At 36.2% G+C, this 18,769-nt stretch overlaps 3 protein-coding genes across 5 annotated transcripts; 2 read left to right on the forward strand and 1 right to left on the reverse strand.

The window, feature by feature from the left end:
- The first annotated feature begins 5 nt into the window (after positions 1-5).
- Positions 6-5,039, forward strand: LOC103860623 (ABC transporter A family member 10). Of its 2 annotated transcripts, XM_009138266.3 has the most exons (16): positions 7-795; positions 893-1,223; positions 1,303-1,382; positions 1,491-1,623; positions 1,736-1,855; positions 1,955-2,076; positions 2,151-2,309; positions 2,406-2,694; positions 2,780-2,863; positions 2,935-3,263; positions 3,339-3,539; positions 3,644-3,753; positions 3,836-3,920; positions 4,013-4,141; positions 4,306-4,411; positions 4,525-4,907. In XM_009138266.3, exons 1-16 carry the CDS (start codon positions 724-726, stop codon positions 4,905-4,907), a joined length of 2,733 nt encoding a protein of 910 aa, XP_009136514.1. In that variant the 5' UTR covers positions 7-723. The 2 variants fall into 2 exon arrangements, with proteins under 2 accessions (XP_033144965.1, XP_009136514.1); XM_033289074.1 differs by having other exon boundaries at positions 6-795; positions 2,151-2,694; positions 4,525-5,039.
- LOC103860622 (germin-like protein subfamily 3 member 4) lies at positions 4,911-10,351 on the reverse strand. The gene has a single exon (XM_033289084.1). The coding sequence runs from the start codon at positions 5,642-5,644 to the stop codon at positions 5,030-5,032; it is 615 nt and encodes a 204-aa protein (XP_033144975.1). The 5' UTR covers positions 5,645-10,351; the 3' UTR covers positions 4,911-5,029.
- Positions 10,352-10,641: 290 nt separating this feature from the next.
- On the forward strand, positions 10,642-14,372 carry LOC103860625 (leucine-rich repeat receptor-like serine/threonine-protein kinase BAM2). Of its 2 annotated transcripts, XR_004456901.1 has the most exons (3): positions 10,642-13,478; positions 13,558-14,006; positions 14,039-14,372. XR_004456901.1 is itself a non-coding variant. In XM_009138267.3 (2 exons), exons 1-2 carry the CDS (start codon positions 10,895-10,897, stop codon positions 13,953-13,955), a joined length of 2,982 nt encoding a protein of 993 aa, XP_009136515.1. In that variant the 5' UTR covers positions 10,642-10,894; the 3' UTR covers positions 13,956-14,206. The 2 variants fall into 2 exon arrangements, 1 of the variants encoding a protein (XP_009136515.1); XM_009138267.3 differs by having other exon boundaries at positions 13,558-14,206.
- The last annotated feature ends 4,397 nt before the right edge of the window (positions 14,373-18,769 follow it).

Consider the following 18,769-nt stretch of genomic DNA (forward strand, 5'->3'; position numbering starts at 1 on the left):
ACTATTTTTTGGTTCTTGTCTTCTTCTTTTTTTTATATATATATAATTCACGTTATGTTTATTAATTATGATAAAATTACTGAGTAACGCTTATGAAAGAAAAGACTAACCATTTATAAAGACAACGGTGTTTATAAGACTCTCATTTATTAACAAAAAATTACAAAAAGAATCTTCCTACTGTTAACAGCTGTTAATGTTTTAATCAAAACTTATATTTTGAATCATGAAATAAATGATATTTTCCTATTTTGTGTAATTAATTCATTGAAACGCGGTTTTCTAAATTAGTAAATACAATGTATGTATTTATATTTTTCCGTTTCTACAATAAAGTTGTTTCCAGTTACCCTTTGATATGTTTGGCAACAAATCTTCTTTTAGTGGAAGGGTGGTGCAAGATTAGCATCACAGATTTTTAGCAAAAAAAAAAGATTAGCATCACAGATGAGCTGTTCCTATTGACATTGTCACACTGTGTTCAACCAAACTTTAACACAAATATGTTAATGGATTATTATTGATTATGATTTGATTTATTAGTGGAGTATGTTTCGTTTTCTCTTATTTCTTTCCCATTAAAGGCTGATTAGTTCCCACATTAACGTCGAAAATCAAAGTGATATTGAGCTTTATATTTATTAACCCTAGAAAAACAAAAACGTTCAGGAAAAAAATTAAACAGAGGAAAAAAGACAAAACGAAAGCTTCTTTCTCCCATCAATGGCAGATCATGGTCAAGCCAGTTTCTGGACTCAGGCAAATGCGTTACTAAGGAAGAACTTAACTTACCAGGTAATGTTTTGTACATGTGCTGTATCTGCGGTTCGGTGGAAATCAAGATGCTTGTCCTCCTCGATGTAATATTGTGAATCTTTTTCTTTTGGTACAGAGGAAACACATATGGACAAATGTTAGACTCGTTCTGGTTCCACTCTTCCTCTGCTTACTTCTCCTATCGATTCAACTCTTGCTCGAGGCTGTAATGAACAAAGTCTTGGATATGGCTAAATGTGGAAGTAAAGATGCTCCCAATGGAGATTATTGTCCAATCCCAAACCCTCCATTGTTACCTCCCATGTTGCATATTCCAGAACCTGAGTCTCGTGCTGTTAAAGCTGGTTTATTTCCCTACAGTGACCTTCCTGACTTGTCCTGCAGAAAAACAAAAACTTGTCCTGTAACTATGCTTCTTACTGGGAACAACCAGTCTCTTGGTAAAGGTATATATATGCTTATTATGATTGTTACTCTTCCTTCTTTCATATACATACTTATTACCTGCATGTTTGTTTCTTCCAGTGTTGTCCGGGACTATGTTTGGTGGTTCTTTTGCAGTGAATACCTCTGACCTCTTGCCTAGTTTAGCTGATAATGTCTTGGTATGTTTGCTTTTTTCTTTTCGTTGGAGAAAAAAAAAAGTAAACGAAAAAAAAAAGTGAAACACATATATATCTCTATTTCTTACTAAAAGGTCAATGAGCTTTTAGGGTACAACACTAGGAGCAGGGATGGACAGTTTCAGGGATCCAGGGATTACCTCAGGACTCCCCATTTACAGCATCCAACCTCAGTGCAATGCAAACTCTACATGGCCACTTTCATTAGGAAAAACCCGTACAGGTAACTTAACTGTATGAGTCCTATTGTACATTTAACAAAGAATGAGAGAATAAATTGAAAAAAATGAGAAATGAAATGATTAACATAATGGTTTGTATCAAAACTATCCCAGAGGTGAAGTGTGTTCAAGGTTTGTGCCGTTGGAGAAATTCATCTGCAGAGATCAATAAGGAGATTTTCAAGGGTAGTTGGAGGGGAACTCCTGAGCGGATGACAAATGAGATTGCTGCAGGTTTTGTTAAATCTTCTTCTATTTATTTATATATGAGTTATATGCATGCTTTAGTATACATATTGACTGTTGACTGATGTATATCTTGTTGCCTTTTAGCATATGATCTCTTGAGTACGGATGGAAAAAACTTGGATGTGAACATCTGGTATAATGCCACATATTACAGTGGCGGTCCTCAAAACAAGCCTTTGGTCCGAGTTCCCCGCTTGATCAGTCTGGTATGAACTTAGGTCTTGGTATATGCTCTTTCTTTATATATGTTTAATTAACTGAACGGGTCAAAAAACTGCAGGTATCAAGTGCTTATCTAAAGTTTCTGAAAGGCCCTGGGACAAAGATACTATTCGAGTTTGTCAAAGAAGTTCCTAAGAACTCTACTAAAAGCAATTCAGATATTGCATCCTTGTTTGGTCCGCTTTTCTTCACTTGGGTTGTTCTTCTTCTGTTCCCTGTAAGTTGTATATTATTACTAAAGTTAAATACTTTTAGGCCCATTACCAAACTCCACAACATATTTACTCATCATCCTAATGTAATTTTTTTGCAGGTGATTGTGACATCATTGGTGTATGAGAAACAAGAACGTCTAAGAATTATAATGAAAATGCATGGCCTAGGCGATGGTCCATACTGGTTGATTTCATATGCCTATTTTCTTACCATATCCGTGTTGTACATTCTTTCTTTGGTGAGCTTCGGGTCAGTGATAGGACTCAACTACTTCCGGCTCAATTCCTATAGCGTCCAGTTCGTTTTCTATTTTATCTACTTAAATCTGCAAATCGCCATTGCCTTTCTAGTCTCTACAATGTTTTCAAAGGTTAAGACTGTTACAGGTAATAAATAACAACATATCACATTTCTTGAATCTTCTCCTCAAAGAGTGAAAATTTCAACGTCTTCTTGGCTTTTAAATGTTAGTTGTTTCTTACATTATGGTGTTTGGGACTGGGCTCTTGGGAAACTTTCTCTTCGCACAGCTACTTGACTCTCCCTCATTCCCCGGTTAGTTAAAACTAGATCAATACACATGTTTTTTACCACTTTTGTTAACTAGTATTTTTTACCTAAAACAGAGAAATGGATTATTGTGTTGGAGTTGTTTCCTGGATTTTCATTATTCCGAGGATTGCATGAGTTTGCACAAGCTGCCTTCCATGGAAACGGGATGAAGTGGGGGGATCTCAGCGAAAGTGGAATGGATAAAGTGTTCTACATCATGTTAGTGGAATGGTTTGTGACTCTCACTGTGGCCTACTTTGTCGATCAGGTTCTTACATCAGGGAAAAGCCCTTGCTTGTTCACCAAGAAAACTACTACTTCCCTACCAGACCCTAGTGTACAGAGTCGTCAAAGCTCTGACAACGTCCTCATTGACATGGAAAAAGCAGATGTCACTCACGAGGTATGTTAAAAAAAAATTGCTATTCTTTTTTTCTCCATGTCGTTCTGATAAAAAAAAAAGGCGGAAACTAATCAGAGGGAGAAAGTGGAGCTAATGAGGATAGAAGGGAGCACAGGGCACGCGATTGTGTGTGACAATCTGAAGAAGGTGTATCCAGGTAGAGATGGTAACCCACCAAAAATAGCAGTAAGAGGGATGTATCTCGACGTGCCTTCAGGGGAATGTTTTGGCATGCTTGGACCCAACGGTGCTGGCAAAACCTCTTTCATCAATATGGTCAGTTATGCCAAAAAAAAAAAGAAAAAAAAAACAATTTTCTTACACTGAATAACGTTTCAGATTGTTATAAAATTTTGTAAATTTTTCTGTGTTGTGTTTAGATGACTGGCCTCTTGAAACCGACATCTGGAACTGCGTTGGTTCAAGGTTGGGACATATGCAAGGATATGAACAAAGTATACACTAGCATGGGCGTATGCCCACAGCACGAGTAAATTACTCTTCAACAATACTTTTGCATTTTCTTTCATTACCAAGAAAATAAATAACAGCTTTTGTTTTGATGTCTTCAGCTTGCTTTGGGAGACACTAACAGGAAGAGAACATCTTCTCTTTTACGGGAGACTTAAGAACATCAAGGGCCCTGCTCTAAAGCAAGTATGTTTTAACACTTCACTATTATTATCTTATATGGTATTACTTCACCAAGATAATGTTAATATTTATGGATGTATGATTATATTTTCAAGGCTGTGGAAGAGTCTCTCAAAAGTGTTAGCCTCTTTGATGGAGGAGTTGCTGACAAACCTGCTGGAAAATACAGTGGAGGTATGAAACGGCGACTTAGTGTGGCCATTTCGCTTATTGGCAACCCAAAGGTACATCTCCTGGTCTCTTGTCATGTGATTTTGTTAGAAATATATCAATAAAAAAAATTTGTGGAAACTCTTTGATCTATTTATCCGTAGTAGACAAGACTTTGTTTTATCTAAGCCAATTTCAAAATTAACTTTAAAAAATTCCATTTTCTAATATGTTAAAGGTGGTGTACATGGATGAGCCTAGCACTGGACTTGATCCAGCCTCAAGAAAGAACTTATGGACCGTGATCCAGCGTGCAAAAGAGGACACAGCCATAATCCTCACAAGTATTCCAATCTCTATCTCTGTCTCACTAACTACTCTTCTGCAGACAATTACTATCAGATAAGAAACTGATGAATATTTTTTTTAACCTCGCTTGCCCCTCACGTTTTTTCAGCTCATTCAATGGAAGAAGCAGAGTTTCTCTGCGACAGATTAGGGATTTTTGTTGACGGAGGCTTGCAGTGCATAGGAAACCCTAGAGAGCTTAAGGGAAGGTACGGTGGATCGTATGTCTTCACGATGACAACCTCATCAGAACACGAGGAGATAGTAGAGAGACTGGTTCAAAACATTTCACCAAACGCGAAGAAAGTGTATCATCTCTCAGGAACACAGAAGTTCGAGATCCCTAAGCAAGAAGTCATGATTTCAGATCTGTTTTTAATGGTGGAGAGTGCCAAAAGCAAGTTCACAGTGTTTGCTTGGGGGCTCGCCGACACAACTCTCGAAGACGTCTTCTTCAAGGTTGCTACAAGTGCTCAAGCTTCCTTGTCTTAAATGTAGCGGTATCAAATTAGGGCTTTTTATTATCAAATTTGATGTCTTATGGAACACGTTAGTTCTTAAAAAGTCATGTAACTCTGGTTTTGATTTTAATAACATTGTGAAAGAGAAACAACTTAAAGCTCATCACGGTCCGTAACTAACGACCTCGTGATGTTCACTATACGTTCTTGATCGATCCCAAACACGCCTCCAATATTCACGACTCCAGGACTCTGGCTATTGTAAAAGGAGAGAGCGGTGGCTCGTTCGAAGCCACCGCTCAAGCAGAAATGAAGCAAGCCTCTAGGGAAGACAAATACATCGCCTTTCCGCAGAACCGTCTGAAAAATCTTGTCGTTGGTATCGACAAATCCAGCGAACACGACTCCACTGACCACGAAGAGCAACTCGGATGACCTTGGATGCGAATGGAGCGGCACGGATCCGTCCCTTTCGAGGTCAGTGCGTGAGACGGAGAGGCCAAGAGTGTTGAGGCCTGGAAACTCTGATGCTGTGAGCATTGTGACGTTGGACTGGAGATAATTGTCTGTGTCTCCGGCTATAGTAAGTTTGGTGGACTTGAAATCCTGAGCGTTGATCTCGGTCGGATTCTTGCAAGGATAGCCGTTGATGAAGAATATGCTCTCTTCTCCTTGAGCCGTCGGACAAGTATCTTGCATATTGTCTGAATCTGAAGAGACAGTTAAGAAGATTGCACAAAACAAGATCAAGAAGAAGAGTTTCAGCATTATGAATTAGGTATGAAGACTACTTAACTTGTAAATGTTCAGATATATATTTATAGAAAATAAAAGTGAAGCCCAACAACACCAAAATTAAACCACTGTTTCTAATCGATGTGTAGCTTAGAATTGAGTACACTACTTTAGTGGCTTTTTGAGTAAGATTATGTTTTAAGATGAAAATCGCTTCTAAGTAATACTTTTCATTAATGTTCCAACTTACTGATGTTGACATTATTACTTCTTCTAGTTCTGATTCTATTTTGTTTACCAAATATATGCAATTCAGCTTTGCTATAACAGGAAAGCAAACAAGCTTCATAGGCATAGCTAACTTGAAATTGAAGTATTATAGAATTAAAGGGGACAAAAAGTTTATGTCCAAACACATAATTTGAAACGAGTCAGAGAAAAACACCTAGTGCCCATTTTCATACTGGGACGTATCAGTTTCATGGCTGTTGTCCGAGCTCTCAAGTATATCTTGGATGAAGTTTATGAAAGAGCAGAGTCCACCCAAGAACGTATGGTCGATGACACCATTTCCATCAAGAACATGAGTAAAATCCACCAGCTTTACTTGTGCCCGGGCTCCTTTCATCAAACACGAATCTGTGACAACCCATCCCGCTCACTCGGAATCCGGCTCGCAGTCATGCAGGGCACTGACCCTAACCCCTCTCATGTGCGCTCCTCTCGGCCATACATAGGTTATTGATGCACTTGGCGTTACTCCAACCCAAGACCTCAACCTTTAACAACACTCAAATGAGTTGTCATCAATTGATCTTGGGTTCGAAGAACGCCGGGAGGGACGCACATGAGAGAAGTTAGGGTCGGTGCCCTGCGTGAACCGGATTCCAAGTGAGCGGGATAGGTTGTCAGAGAATCATTCTCATAAAACATCAAAACCGAGCAAGAATTGAAATGGTATAGCGTTTGAGTTTCCAACCAAGCCTTAAGATCTAACAACTGTGTTAAGATCCCGCCATAAACTTTTGAACGCAAATGCACAGTCTGGCGGTATCGAGTTGGCTAGCGAGAAGGTAGCCCAACCGTGACACACTACAGTCCAAGCTTCTGCTTCAAAATACCGAAATGGGCCTTGTTTCAACTCCTTCTCAAGCCCATCAAAAAGATAGCCCAACCGTGACATACTACAGTCCAAACTTCTGCTTCAAAATACCGAGAAGGTAAATCACTAAAAAAATTTGGGAATCACTAAAATATCTCTAAAATTATTTACGAAAATTAATGACTAAACCTAAAATAATGAAGAAAATAATAAATAAGCAAAATCAGTTATCAAAATAATAGTATAAATAGATATATTTTCAATTTCATATATAATTTATGTATATAGTTTTTTAACCAGTTTTAAAAGCAGTTTCATTTCTAATACTGTATGTTTTCAAAATAGTATAATTCATTTATTTAATTTTTGGGAAAATTTCCTAACAGAATTTAAAATGGGGACTTCGGACCAAAAGAAAACACAAAAATGACCAGAATATATTTTATTAACAAGATAAAAGACAATTCTTTTACCATTACTTAATAAATATATACATATAAATAATTATTTAAATAATTACAAAATACGTTTTCAATTTTAACTTTTAATTTTATTTTTGAATCTCTTTTTCAATTTTTCCGAAATTTTATTTCGAAATTCTAAAATTATTTTTGAAATTATTTTAAAAATTCTTACTTTAAATTTCAAATAGTTATTTAATTAATTTTAAAATCCTAAACTCCAATGCTCAAAAACCCACCTTTCAAATATAAACCGTAAGTCTATATTAGTTAACTATGAGATAATGTCCTTTTACTTCTTCAATGAAACATTTTGGTCATTTTGATCCTTGTGTGATATATTTATGATTAAAAAATTTAATGCTATTATAGAGAATTTCTCATAAATTTTTATAGTCAATTAATTTTATTTTATAATTTGAAATTAAAATGACGCAATCCATAATTTTAACAGGTGTCGCATTGCTTAATTTGTTTTGTATTTGATAATATTTTTGATGTTTGTTGAAACATTTCGAAAATGCACTTGCAAAATATCAACTCTATCATCTTATATTTTAAATATTCTATAAATTAAAATCAAGTATAATTAACATAAATATATCCTTTTCAATACTTTTAATAAATTTAGTTTATCTTATAAATTGTTGAATTTTTTTATTTGTATTATAATTATTTGATCTTTTAATTTATGAATTAATTACTATATTAATTCTATAAATTATTGATATATTTATCTACAAAGTATAAAAATAATATACATTATTTTAGTGTATATTCATTATGTATTTTTAATTTAATTTACAATACTTAAGAATATGTTATATGTGTATATATATGGTTAAAGTGAAAATAGAAAAGCATTATAAACTATACAACAAGTGTAAAAGTAGAATAAATTATTTGAATATTTATATAAAAATTTATCTTATATTAGAAATGTATGTCAATTTTATTGTATAGTATATAAAATAGAAAATAGAAAATTTCTTAAATATATATGACTACTAAAATTTATATTTTCCTAAACCCTCGCTGAGTAGATTATAATTTGCTGCTATTGGTTTTATTTTTGGTTATAAATAGTATATTTTTCATGTGAGAAAAGTATTAAATAGAATTTTAAATATTTCATTCCATAATAACTATATTAGAATTTTAAATATTTTAATCAATTTAAGATGTTTTTATTGGATTGGTGTTTTAAAAATATTATATTGCATATATTTAGGAATGAAAACAATACCATATTTTGCATGTGAGAAAAGTATTAAACATAAAGTCCATGGGTTGAAATCAATAACAACTATATTATAATTTTAAATATTTAAAACAGTTTTAGATGTTGTTATTAGTTTGGTTTTTGAAAAATATTATATTGCATATTTACCAATGAAAACAACAAATTATAAATTAAAATATATTAGTTAGTAATTGTGACCCATAAAATTTAGTCTAGAATTTGATTTCAAACACTTTTAATTAACTTCTTAGGAATTATAAATGTGTATCAAAATAATAAGAAGATTGATTAGATGTAATAATTTTTTATTTTTACAATAATAACTAAACTATGATGTATGTTCTACTAGTTTGGATAGCCAAACCGAAAAATATAAAATCGATATAGAACATAGCATAATGAAAACTTATATCACCTTGTACAAGTATGTCTATCACTGAATTGTGTTCTTTTGATATATGTCGGACCTTGAAAGTATGAAAGAAAGTCTTATTGGATCGAGACGTAAATATAAAACCTTTTTTTTGTCATCAAAATATAAAACCTTTAAACATTAACCATTAGACTTAGGTTCTTCTAATTTATATGTATTTGATTTGGTACCAAATCGAAGCTTCAGCAAACGAATCTTAACACAACGCATCCATCCAAAAATATATCTTTCCAATTAGCACACAGGAAAAACAATAGATCTTCCCCTCACACGTGCTTGTCGATTCTCATCGTTCGAATGATAATTTACAATATATAGTCCTAATTTTTCCTTTTAAAAAAAGTCCTAATTTTTCCTTATTATTAATTTATTACTGCATGCAAGGAAACGGGTTGAATATAGAAAATTATTCTTTCGGTCCGGGTCCATAAAGAAGACAACAAAGTTCACCTAATATGAAATGTATTTCTCTTCTCGACTCCAGTGCCTTTAAAATCTGCTTTTGAAATGTTGACATTATCGCAAAACTCACAATTTTTTTCACTGCACAAACTAATTATCGCTGAATGTTGACCAGTGTGAAATGTTGTAACTGGCAAAAGATAAAAATGATGCAGATAAGACTGTTTTCACTGACTACCCTTCTCCATTATCAAAACTATGATTGTGTCTCTCAAGACTCTTTAAAATGTTACTGTGCCATCACCTCAGACTCGTTCTCGTCATTTTCAATTGCTAATCCCTATTACTGAAAAGTAAGAACATAAACCCTCTCTCTGGTTTTGTTGCCCATGCCTTGTGGGCCTTGTTGTGGTCCTAGTGACAGAATGTGATTACGATGTCTGTAACGGGATATTTTGATCATCTAAGTGTTAGGTTTTGGTAATCAAGGTCCAATTTATAATGATATCCGGTAATTGAGAAAAAGCGGGTCCCTCGAGAAATCGGTAAGTACACAAATTCTACTGGTGGGATCCATCATCTTCTTTTAAACTGTAACATCAAGACAGTTCATCATCATCAAAATTTGTAATCATGGGTTTCTTTTTATCCTTAAAACTATCTTAATGAATTTATGTGGTTCGCTTAGAGATTATTTGTCTGCCAAAAAGTTGCATTATTGATTGAAGCTTATAGTGACATGCATGTGAATTACAGTATTAATATGTCTATGTGACGTAAATTTATGACTTGCTGAATGTATTAATACACACAATGAAACAAATCAGAAGATTTGTCAATGATTAGGTAACAAGTAACAAACCACGTTTCAACAGATTTAGAATTAGAAACAACAAGGCTCCAAACTAAAATTAAATTAGTATTTATGGATCCTAAAATCTACACACTAGTTATTTAAGTATTTGTATTTAAAAATTAGGAAAGAAAAAACAATAAGGCACGAAATCTTTAAAGCAACAATGATGTAAATTATCCTCAAATTGACAAGAATAAACTATATTGATGAATTACAAGATCGTAAATGTAAGTAAGAATCGAAGCAGAGCAAATATGAACTCGATGTTTAAATGGATATATGCGCGTGTTAATGTCGTGGCTTTCGCCTCTTTCTCCTTTTATACTCGTCTCTATTGTTATCATCTCAAATATCTTCATTTTTTTTTTGGTCAAATCATCTCAAATATCTCTTCTTTCATTTGCTCACTTGATTGCAGAGTTTTTGAGATCGAATTCGACACCTATCTCACGCCTATTTCAATGTCTAACTAATCGCACCTCGATTTCGATACTAGATTAGGGTCAAATAACATTCTCTCATCAAATTTATATTTTTTTTCTCTAACTTTCTTTTGTTTTTTAATAAGAGTTCATGTATTTAGATTCTTATTTCTAATGAAAGTTTTAAAAAAAAAACTCCCTCCATTGATGATATAAATAAAGAAGTAAAAAATGAAATAATTCACAATTAAAAAACACGCCATTTTCATCGTCTTCCACTTCCACTTACCCTCACCAGTCACCACACTATCACCCTTTTTAAACCTTACCCTAACCGAACACAGAAAGAGAAACAAACAGAGCCATGAAACTTCTCCTCATCCTCCTCCTTCTCCTCCACATTTCACACTCCTTCGCCGCCGTTCATCAACTCTCCGAGCTCCGTGCTCTTCTCTCACTCAAATCCTCCCTCACCAGCAACGAAAATGACCAACAACACTCGCCTCTCGCCTCATGGGACCTCTCCACAAGCTTCTGCCTATGGACAGGAGTCACGTGCGACGCCTCTCTCCGTCACGTGATCTCCCTCGACTTATCCGGCCTCAACCTCTCGGGGACTCTCCCCTCCTCCGTAGCTCACTTACCTCTCTTGCGAAACCTCTCCCTCGCCGCTAACCAGATCTCGGGCCACATCCCCCCGGAGATGGCCAGCCTCTCGGAGCTCCGCCGTCTAAACCTCTCCAACAACGTCTTCAACGGCTCGTTCCCCGACGAGCTCTCCGCCGGATTGGTGAACCTCCGGGTCCTCGATTTGTACAACAACAACTTAACCGGAGACTTGCCCGTCTCCATCACCAACCTGACGGAGCTCCGTCACCTCCACCTCGGCGGGAACTACTTCGCCGGAAGAATCCCGCCGGCGTACGGAAGCTGGCCTGCTCTCGAGTATTTAGCAGTTTCCGGCAACGAACTCGCCGGAAAAATCCCCCCGGAGATCGGAAACCTGACGACTCTCCGAGAGCTCTACATCGGATACTTCAACGCCTTCGACGGCGGTCTTCCGGCGGAGATCGGAAACCTATCGGAACTCCTCAGGCTCGACGCCGCGAACTGCGGGTTGAGAGGAGAGATTCCGCCGGAGATCGGGAGGCTTCGGAGGCTCGACACGCTCTTCCTCCAAGTAAACGCCTTCTCGGGGACGTTACCGCCGGAGCTGGGAACGATCTCGAGCTTGAAATCGATGGATCTGTCTAACAACATGTTCACCGGAGAGATCCCACCTCGTTTCGAGCAGCTGAGGAATCTGACGCTATTGAATCTGTTCAGGAACAAGCTGTACGGCGCTATACCGGAGTTCATCGGCGATATGCCGGGGCTCGAGGTGTTGCAGCTGTGGGAGAACAACTTCACCGGAAGCATCCCTCGGAAGCTTGGTGAGAACGGTAGGCTGGTGATTCTTGACCTCTCCTCCAACAAACTCACGGGAACTTTGCCGCCAAATATGTGCTTCGGTAACCGGTTAGTGACGTTGATCACGCTCGGCAACTTCTTGTTCGGTTCGATCCCTGATTCGCTTGGGAAATGCGAGTCTTTGACCCGGATCCGGATGGGTCAGAATTTCCTTAACGGGTCGATTCCCAACGGGCTTTTCGGTTTACCCGAGTTATCTCAAGTGGAGCTCCAAGACAATTACCTCACGGGAGAGTTACCGTTACCGATAAGCGGAGGAGTGTCTGTTAACCTCGGTCAGATCAGTCTTTCGAATAACCAACTCTCCGGTCCGTTACCGCCTGCCATCGGGAGCTTCTCCGGCGTCCAGAAACTACTCTTGGACGGTAACAAGTTCTCCGGTGCGATTCCCTCAGAGATAGGGAGGCTTCAGCAGCTTTCGAAGCTGGATTTTAGCCACAATCTGTTCTCCGGCGGGATCCCGCCGGAGATCAGCCGCTGTAAGCTGCTGACGTACGTTGACCTGAGCCGTAACGAGCTCTCAGGTGAGATCCCTAACGAGATCACAAGCATGAGGATCTTGAATTACTTGAATGTTTCCAGAAACCATCTCGTCGGTTCGATCCCTGTGACGATATCGTCAATGCAGAGTTTAACATCTATTGATTTCTCTTACAACAACCTCTCCGGTTTGGTTCCCAGCACTGGACAGTTCGGTTACTTTAATCACACATCCTTCTTGGGTAACTCTGATCTTTGCGGTCCCTATTTGGGTCCTTGCAACCAGCCTCATCATGTCAGACCTCTATCCGCTACTACAAAGCTCTTACTCGTCCTCGGGTTGCTGTTCTGTTCCATGGTGTTTGCTATAGCTGCCATAGTCAAAGCCAGGTCCTTGAGAAACGCCGCCGAGTCCAAGGCTTGGAGATTGACTGCTTTCCAGAGACTAGACTTCACTTGCGATGACGTCTTGGTCTGTCTCAAGGAAGACAACATCATAGGCAAAGGCGGCGCCGGGATTGTCTACAAAGGCGTGATGCCTAGCGGAGACCTAGTAGCGGTCAAGAGATTAGCTACAATGTCGCACGGATCTTCTCATGATCATGGGTTCAACGCCGAGATTCAGACTTTAGGTAGGATCAGACACAGGCACATTGTCAGGCTGCTTGGGTTTTGCGCTAACCATGAAACCAATCTCCTCGTGTACGAGTACATGCCCCACGGTAGCCTTGGAGAGGTCCTTCATGGGAAGAAAGGAGGTCATTTGCATTGGGACACACGTTACAAGGTTGCTCTTGAAGCAGCCAAGGGTCTTTGCTATCTCCACCATGACTGTTCTCCTCTGATCGTTCACAGAGATGTCAAATCCAACAACATCCTCCTAGACTCCAACTTTGAAGCTCATGTCGCCGACTTTGGTCTTGCCAAGTTCTTACAAGACTCCGGTACTTCTGAGTGTATGTCTGCGATTGCCGGCTCCTACGGCTACATCGCTCCAGGTACTTACTACTACTTACTGCCTTCCTTTTACTCACACTGGCATGTAATAACTAGTATGTGTTCTTGTTATATGGGCAGAGTATGCGTATACGTTGAAGGTAGATGAGAAGAGCGATGTGTACAGCTTCGGTGTTGTTCTTTTGGAACTCGTCACCGGGAGGAAACCCGTCGGAGAATTCGGAGACGGCGTGGATATCGTTCAGTGGGTGCGAAGCATGACGGATTCGAACAAAGAATGTGTGCTCAAAGTTATCGATCATAGACTCTCTTCTGTACCCGTCCACGAAGTAACGCACGTCTTCTACGTTGCGATGCTTTGCGTCGAAGAACAGGCGGTGGCGAGGCCGATGATGAGAGAAGTCGTTCAGATCCTCACCGAGGTCCCAAAGATCCCTCTTTCGGAACAGCTTGCGGTGGAATCAGACGTGACAGAGAAATCTCCGGCAGTAGATGAAGAAGATCTCCTCAGTAATTAGACTTCCCGAGGACGGGTTTAAGTTCATGGAGGGGCAAGCGTGTCTTTTAAGGCAAAGAGATGGTGTTAATCACGTGTTTTAATCCCTCTTCTTTGATTCGGACAAGGCAACTAACTACGAGTTCAGTCTTTACTGGTTTAAGCAACTCTTGAAGTTGTTGTTTTTTTCTGCCCATAAATATTCGAGTTGCATTACTTTTACCCTTTGATAGAAATTTTGATATGAGGCTGTGAGTTCTTGTTTTCACCTTGGTTTATCCTTTTAGACCCAGGACCGGCTTAGATAGGGGGGCGAGCGGTGCGACCTCTCCGGGCCCAATCCGTTGTCCTCCTATTTTTTAATAGAGAATGATCTGATTTGTTTTAAAAATACATGTATTTTTATATTAAAAATAAGAAAAAAGTTCAATTTTTTTTATATGAAAGTTTTTTTTTATTTCCGAAGATTTATTTTTAAAAATACTTCTGGTATTTAAAAAAAACATATATCTATTGGAATTTTTTTAAAAAAAATAATAATTTGGAAATTAAATTTTTTTTTACCCCAGGGTCCATGATACCATTGAGCCGACCCTGTTTGGACCGTAACTGAATGTGGTAACTGTTACGATGCAAGAAGACATTACATGTGAGAGGAGACAGAGAGGGAAAACTAAGGTATGAATGTGTGTGTGGGGACTTCCTGATGATAAATTATGCTGAGAAGGGAGAAACTGAAAGCTCACTCACAATTTCTCCAGTTTATTGTAAATGCATGTGTAGTGTCTTTAATGAATCAAATGGTCCTGAGATCTTTTTCAACCCTCTTCCCTTGTCTTGAAGCAAAAATCTAAATTTATATGAAGCATTTATGACATCTCCTCATTATTGTAAGCCATATATATCCAACTTTGATTTTGACCCATCAAATTCGAATCCTTAGGTGTTGCTGCTTTCTTTGATATCTAACCATGACTATGAGATAAGAAAGATGAGAGTTAAAAGTATATTTTTAAAGATATTTTAGATATAATCTTTCATTATCAAAGATGTATGAACATTGATGAAAATGATGATATAATAAATGTTTAAAATTATATATATTATTTTTTGACAAAGAAATGTTTTGTAGATTGAGTTTGAGTTCACAAGTTTTTAAACCAAATATTAGAATATATACTTCGGTTTTGGATCAATTTGAGTTTGATTGGTTTGGTTTGGTTTTGACCTATTTTTACTAAAATATGTAGAAAACAGAAATATATTTTTTGGACCAATTCTTTTAGAACACATGTCTTTTTAAAACAAAGAAAATATCAATTATACGAATTCAGTTAAATATTGTATTTTTTCTTAAGTTACATATTATATTTGTTTTGATGTTATATATTTATGAGAAATTAAAATTTCCCTTTATTAGATTTTATAAGTATTTTTTATTTTATCTTGTCAATGTTTTTGGAGAAAATCTTGGGATAAATACAAAACTTTTTTTTAATACAATAAAAGATAAGGTTGATTGTTTTTTTGTTATTTAATGACAAATAATTAATGATAATTATTCAGAACTATAATCCTACGTGGATTTAATCTATTCTGAGAAATAACCTATATTAAATTCAAGTCATATAACGTGAACGATCCTTAGCCCTCAGGAAAAAAATAGTATGCCTTCTCAGAAGAAGACTTGCCGTATATGTTTTAACAATGATTTTGAAATTCATCAGATGCATTCCATCGCTTTATGCGGTCATCAATTCTGTGTGGAGTGCATGAAACAGTATATAGAAGCGATGCTATTTGAGGGAGGAGTACCGAGATGTCCTCATTATCAATGCGAGTTTATGCCAACTCTTAGAAGTTTTACCAATCTTTTGACACCTAAACTAAGAAAGATGTGGGAACAAAGGGTCCAAAAAGACTCGATTCCCGTGGCTGACAGAGTTTATTGACTCTCTAAATCTACTAATGGTAAATTATTAGAACTAACAAAATATTTGTCAAATTATTAGTAAAATTTCCTCATAAAATATTTTATCTTTGGAAAGCACTGGTCAAGATCTAGTTTTTCTTTTAAACTTGATGAGAATCAGTACCTTTGCGAATTGATAAATATACCTAACAAATTTTAATTTTAGTTTTAAATTTTTATTCAAAATTAGATTGAACTATATACGAATTTTAATTAAGTTTATATTATCTCTATAATTTTAATATATATATATATTTTTTATCCCAATCATGACAAATAGATATATTAACATATAGTTTTAAATAATAATATTACACTAATGACTTATCCTATAATTGTTGAAATATGATAAATCAGAAAAAAAATACTTTTCAAATAATAGCATAGATTTGTTAATAATTATCTTAATGATTTATAGTTATAAATCGGATTTTGGTTAGGTGGTTAATGAAAAAGAACTTGTAATACAGTAAAGATAAAAATTAAACTTATACGCACAAAAATTCAGTAGACTTTTTATAGCCCAATCACTGAAATGGGCTCGTTACTTTCGCAATAAATATGTAATTCCTGAGTCGTTTTTTTTGGCTGAAAAATTATATTAAGAGCATGACTAACCCGAACTCTTAATTTAAGGTTTTTAATTTAAGATTTAACATTTTTTTTATACTTTTTGGTTAAGAGTCGGTTTTTATATCTTTTATTTAAGAGACGGTTTGTAGTTTTTTTAGTTAAAAGCTAAAAAACAGTTGTTAGCCGAAGCTATAAAAATTCCACTCTAAAAACTCGGGTTAATCATGGTCTAATGCATAGACTATAATGTCATCAGTCACTGCATAGTCATAGGCTCATAGCATGAGAAAGTTATGGCATGCGGTCATGAAGCCCACGTGACTGCATTCTTTGTTCAAATTTGATATGTTAAAATGTGTTTCTTTCTCTTTTTTTCTTTTCAAAAATGAAACTGTGCCATTAAGAATTTGGACAAATGTCAAACAATGACAGGAGATAATTCCCTATATGTGAATCTACGATCTTGTTCTATTTTTATAAAAACAACCGACCAGATTGTGATTTGTTATAGATATTTGTGATCTAAATCTTATCGAGACTAACTCACAAATCTCAAAATTTAATTAAAAAAGTTTCTTGAGTAAAAGACCATACGTATGGTCGATGATAGAGATGACAACTTCTGGATGGGTCGTATGCAATTAAGAACATCACTGTTTGCAAAATTCTCTAAAGATACGAATATCAACCAAAATTCTCAAAATCATTTCAACGTGTCTATATTATTATTTTTACCTGGAGAATACTTTATGTTATACGGGTCGACGACCAAAATAATGCTCCTCACATGTAATGACTTTTCTGTTGTTACATGCGGTTTCTCCGCATTTCATACAGTAGGGAACCGAATCGATATTAGATGTGTTGTTAGATTTGTTTTCATAGAAAATTGACAACTGATATTTTATTTTATTTGTATGATTTTGATTATTTCGTTCGTCGTAGACCCAACAACGCACATGGGATTTCGAATAATTTATTGTTTTGAGAGTATTCTGAAAAAGTAATATTTATTGTTTATTGTATTGAGTTTGCAATTCTACATAATTAATTAGTATCATAATCTTTGACCGGTATATATATATGATTAACCGATGTTAAAAAAATAATGAAATTAAGCGATAAAAATAAACTAGGATACTATGTCTATGATATTTGATAGTTTCGATTGATAATTTTGGATTTTAGATTCTTAAATTGCTACTATTGAGAAGTTGACAAAATGAAATAACTACTGATGAGAAAATAAATATTCTTTCCAAATGATTATACATATAGGTTTCTCCAACCAAAAGAAACAGAATGATTGACTGATATAGCGTATGTAAGTTTCTAACAATCGTTGCATAAAATCATATGATCTTTGATGTAATGTACCACAACATAGCATGTAATTAAAAAATTGCAATTAACGAAAATCCTGTTAGGGGTGGGATGTTATGTACTAAAGCCACTAAACGTTCTAACCAATTAAAATCAGTCATGTGTTTTGTTTTTCAATTTCCAAGACTGTATATGCTCTAACCTACGTTAGTTAGTGATCACTGCAGTCAAATGAGAATGTATGATGTATCAAAATGAGAAAGTATTACACGTATACATGTATTATGGATAGCTGAAAATATATACCAACTTAACTTAATAAATGTTGAAAAAGTTCAAAATAAAGTAAATCAATGTGAGTAAATTCATAGCTGTAAAGATTATTAGCTTAGGTTACTTAGGTTAGGAGTTATCTTGACCTAGGTCTAGTACTGAAAGTAAAGACACAAGAGATTTAACGACTTCCCGGCCCTCGGCGCGGTACGTGTCGTGGGAGAACTTCTGCTCCCAAAATCCACTAGATCAAAGAGACACTAGCAACACCAATTCAGTGTGCTAGATAAACTGTTTACAAAGAACCAAATACTCCAAAGCTAGAGGATACAACAAAGCCCTTAGATAATAGTCTTAGGCCTAAGCTATCTATCTTGTATTGTTGTCTCCTTCCTCTTGCTTATCTCCCTTGATTGATCTGATCCTTGTTGCTGTAAACTATGATGTTTCCTTATTGCTTTCGTAACCCTAATCATCATACTCACATCTATTATATATGCTTCGTATGTGATCAGGTGTTATAGGCTGGAGTGGGCCTGTTGCGAACTCAGCCCATAGGGAACATGGTGTTGTTGCTGGCCCATTTGACTTCTGGCGAGGCCCAAGCTTCACAAATCTCCACCAGCTTGAATCGAGCCCAATAATAGCCCATCCGGCAAATCTTGTTGCCGACAGCCCAGCTCCTCCTTGTCTCT

The sequence above is a fragment of the Brassica rapa genome, chromosome A03, assembly GCF_000309985.2.
Source record: "Brassica rapa cultivar Chiifu-401-42 chromosome A03, CAAS_Brap_v3.01, whole genome shotgun sequence".
Lineage (NCBI taxonomy): Eukaryota > Viridiplantae > Streptophyta > Magnoliopsida > Brassicales > Brassicaceae > Brassica > Brassica rapa.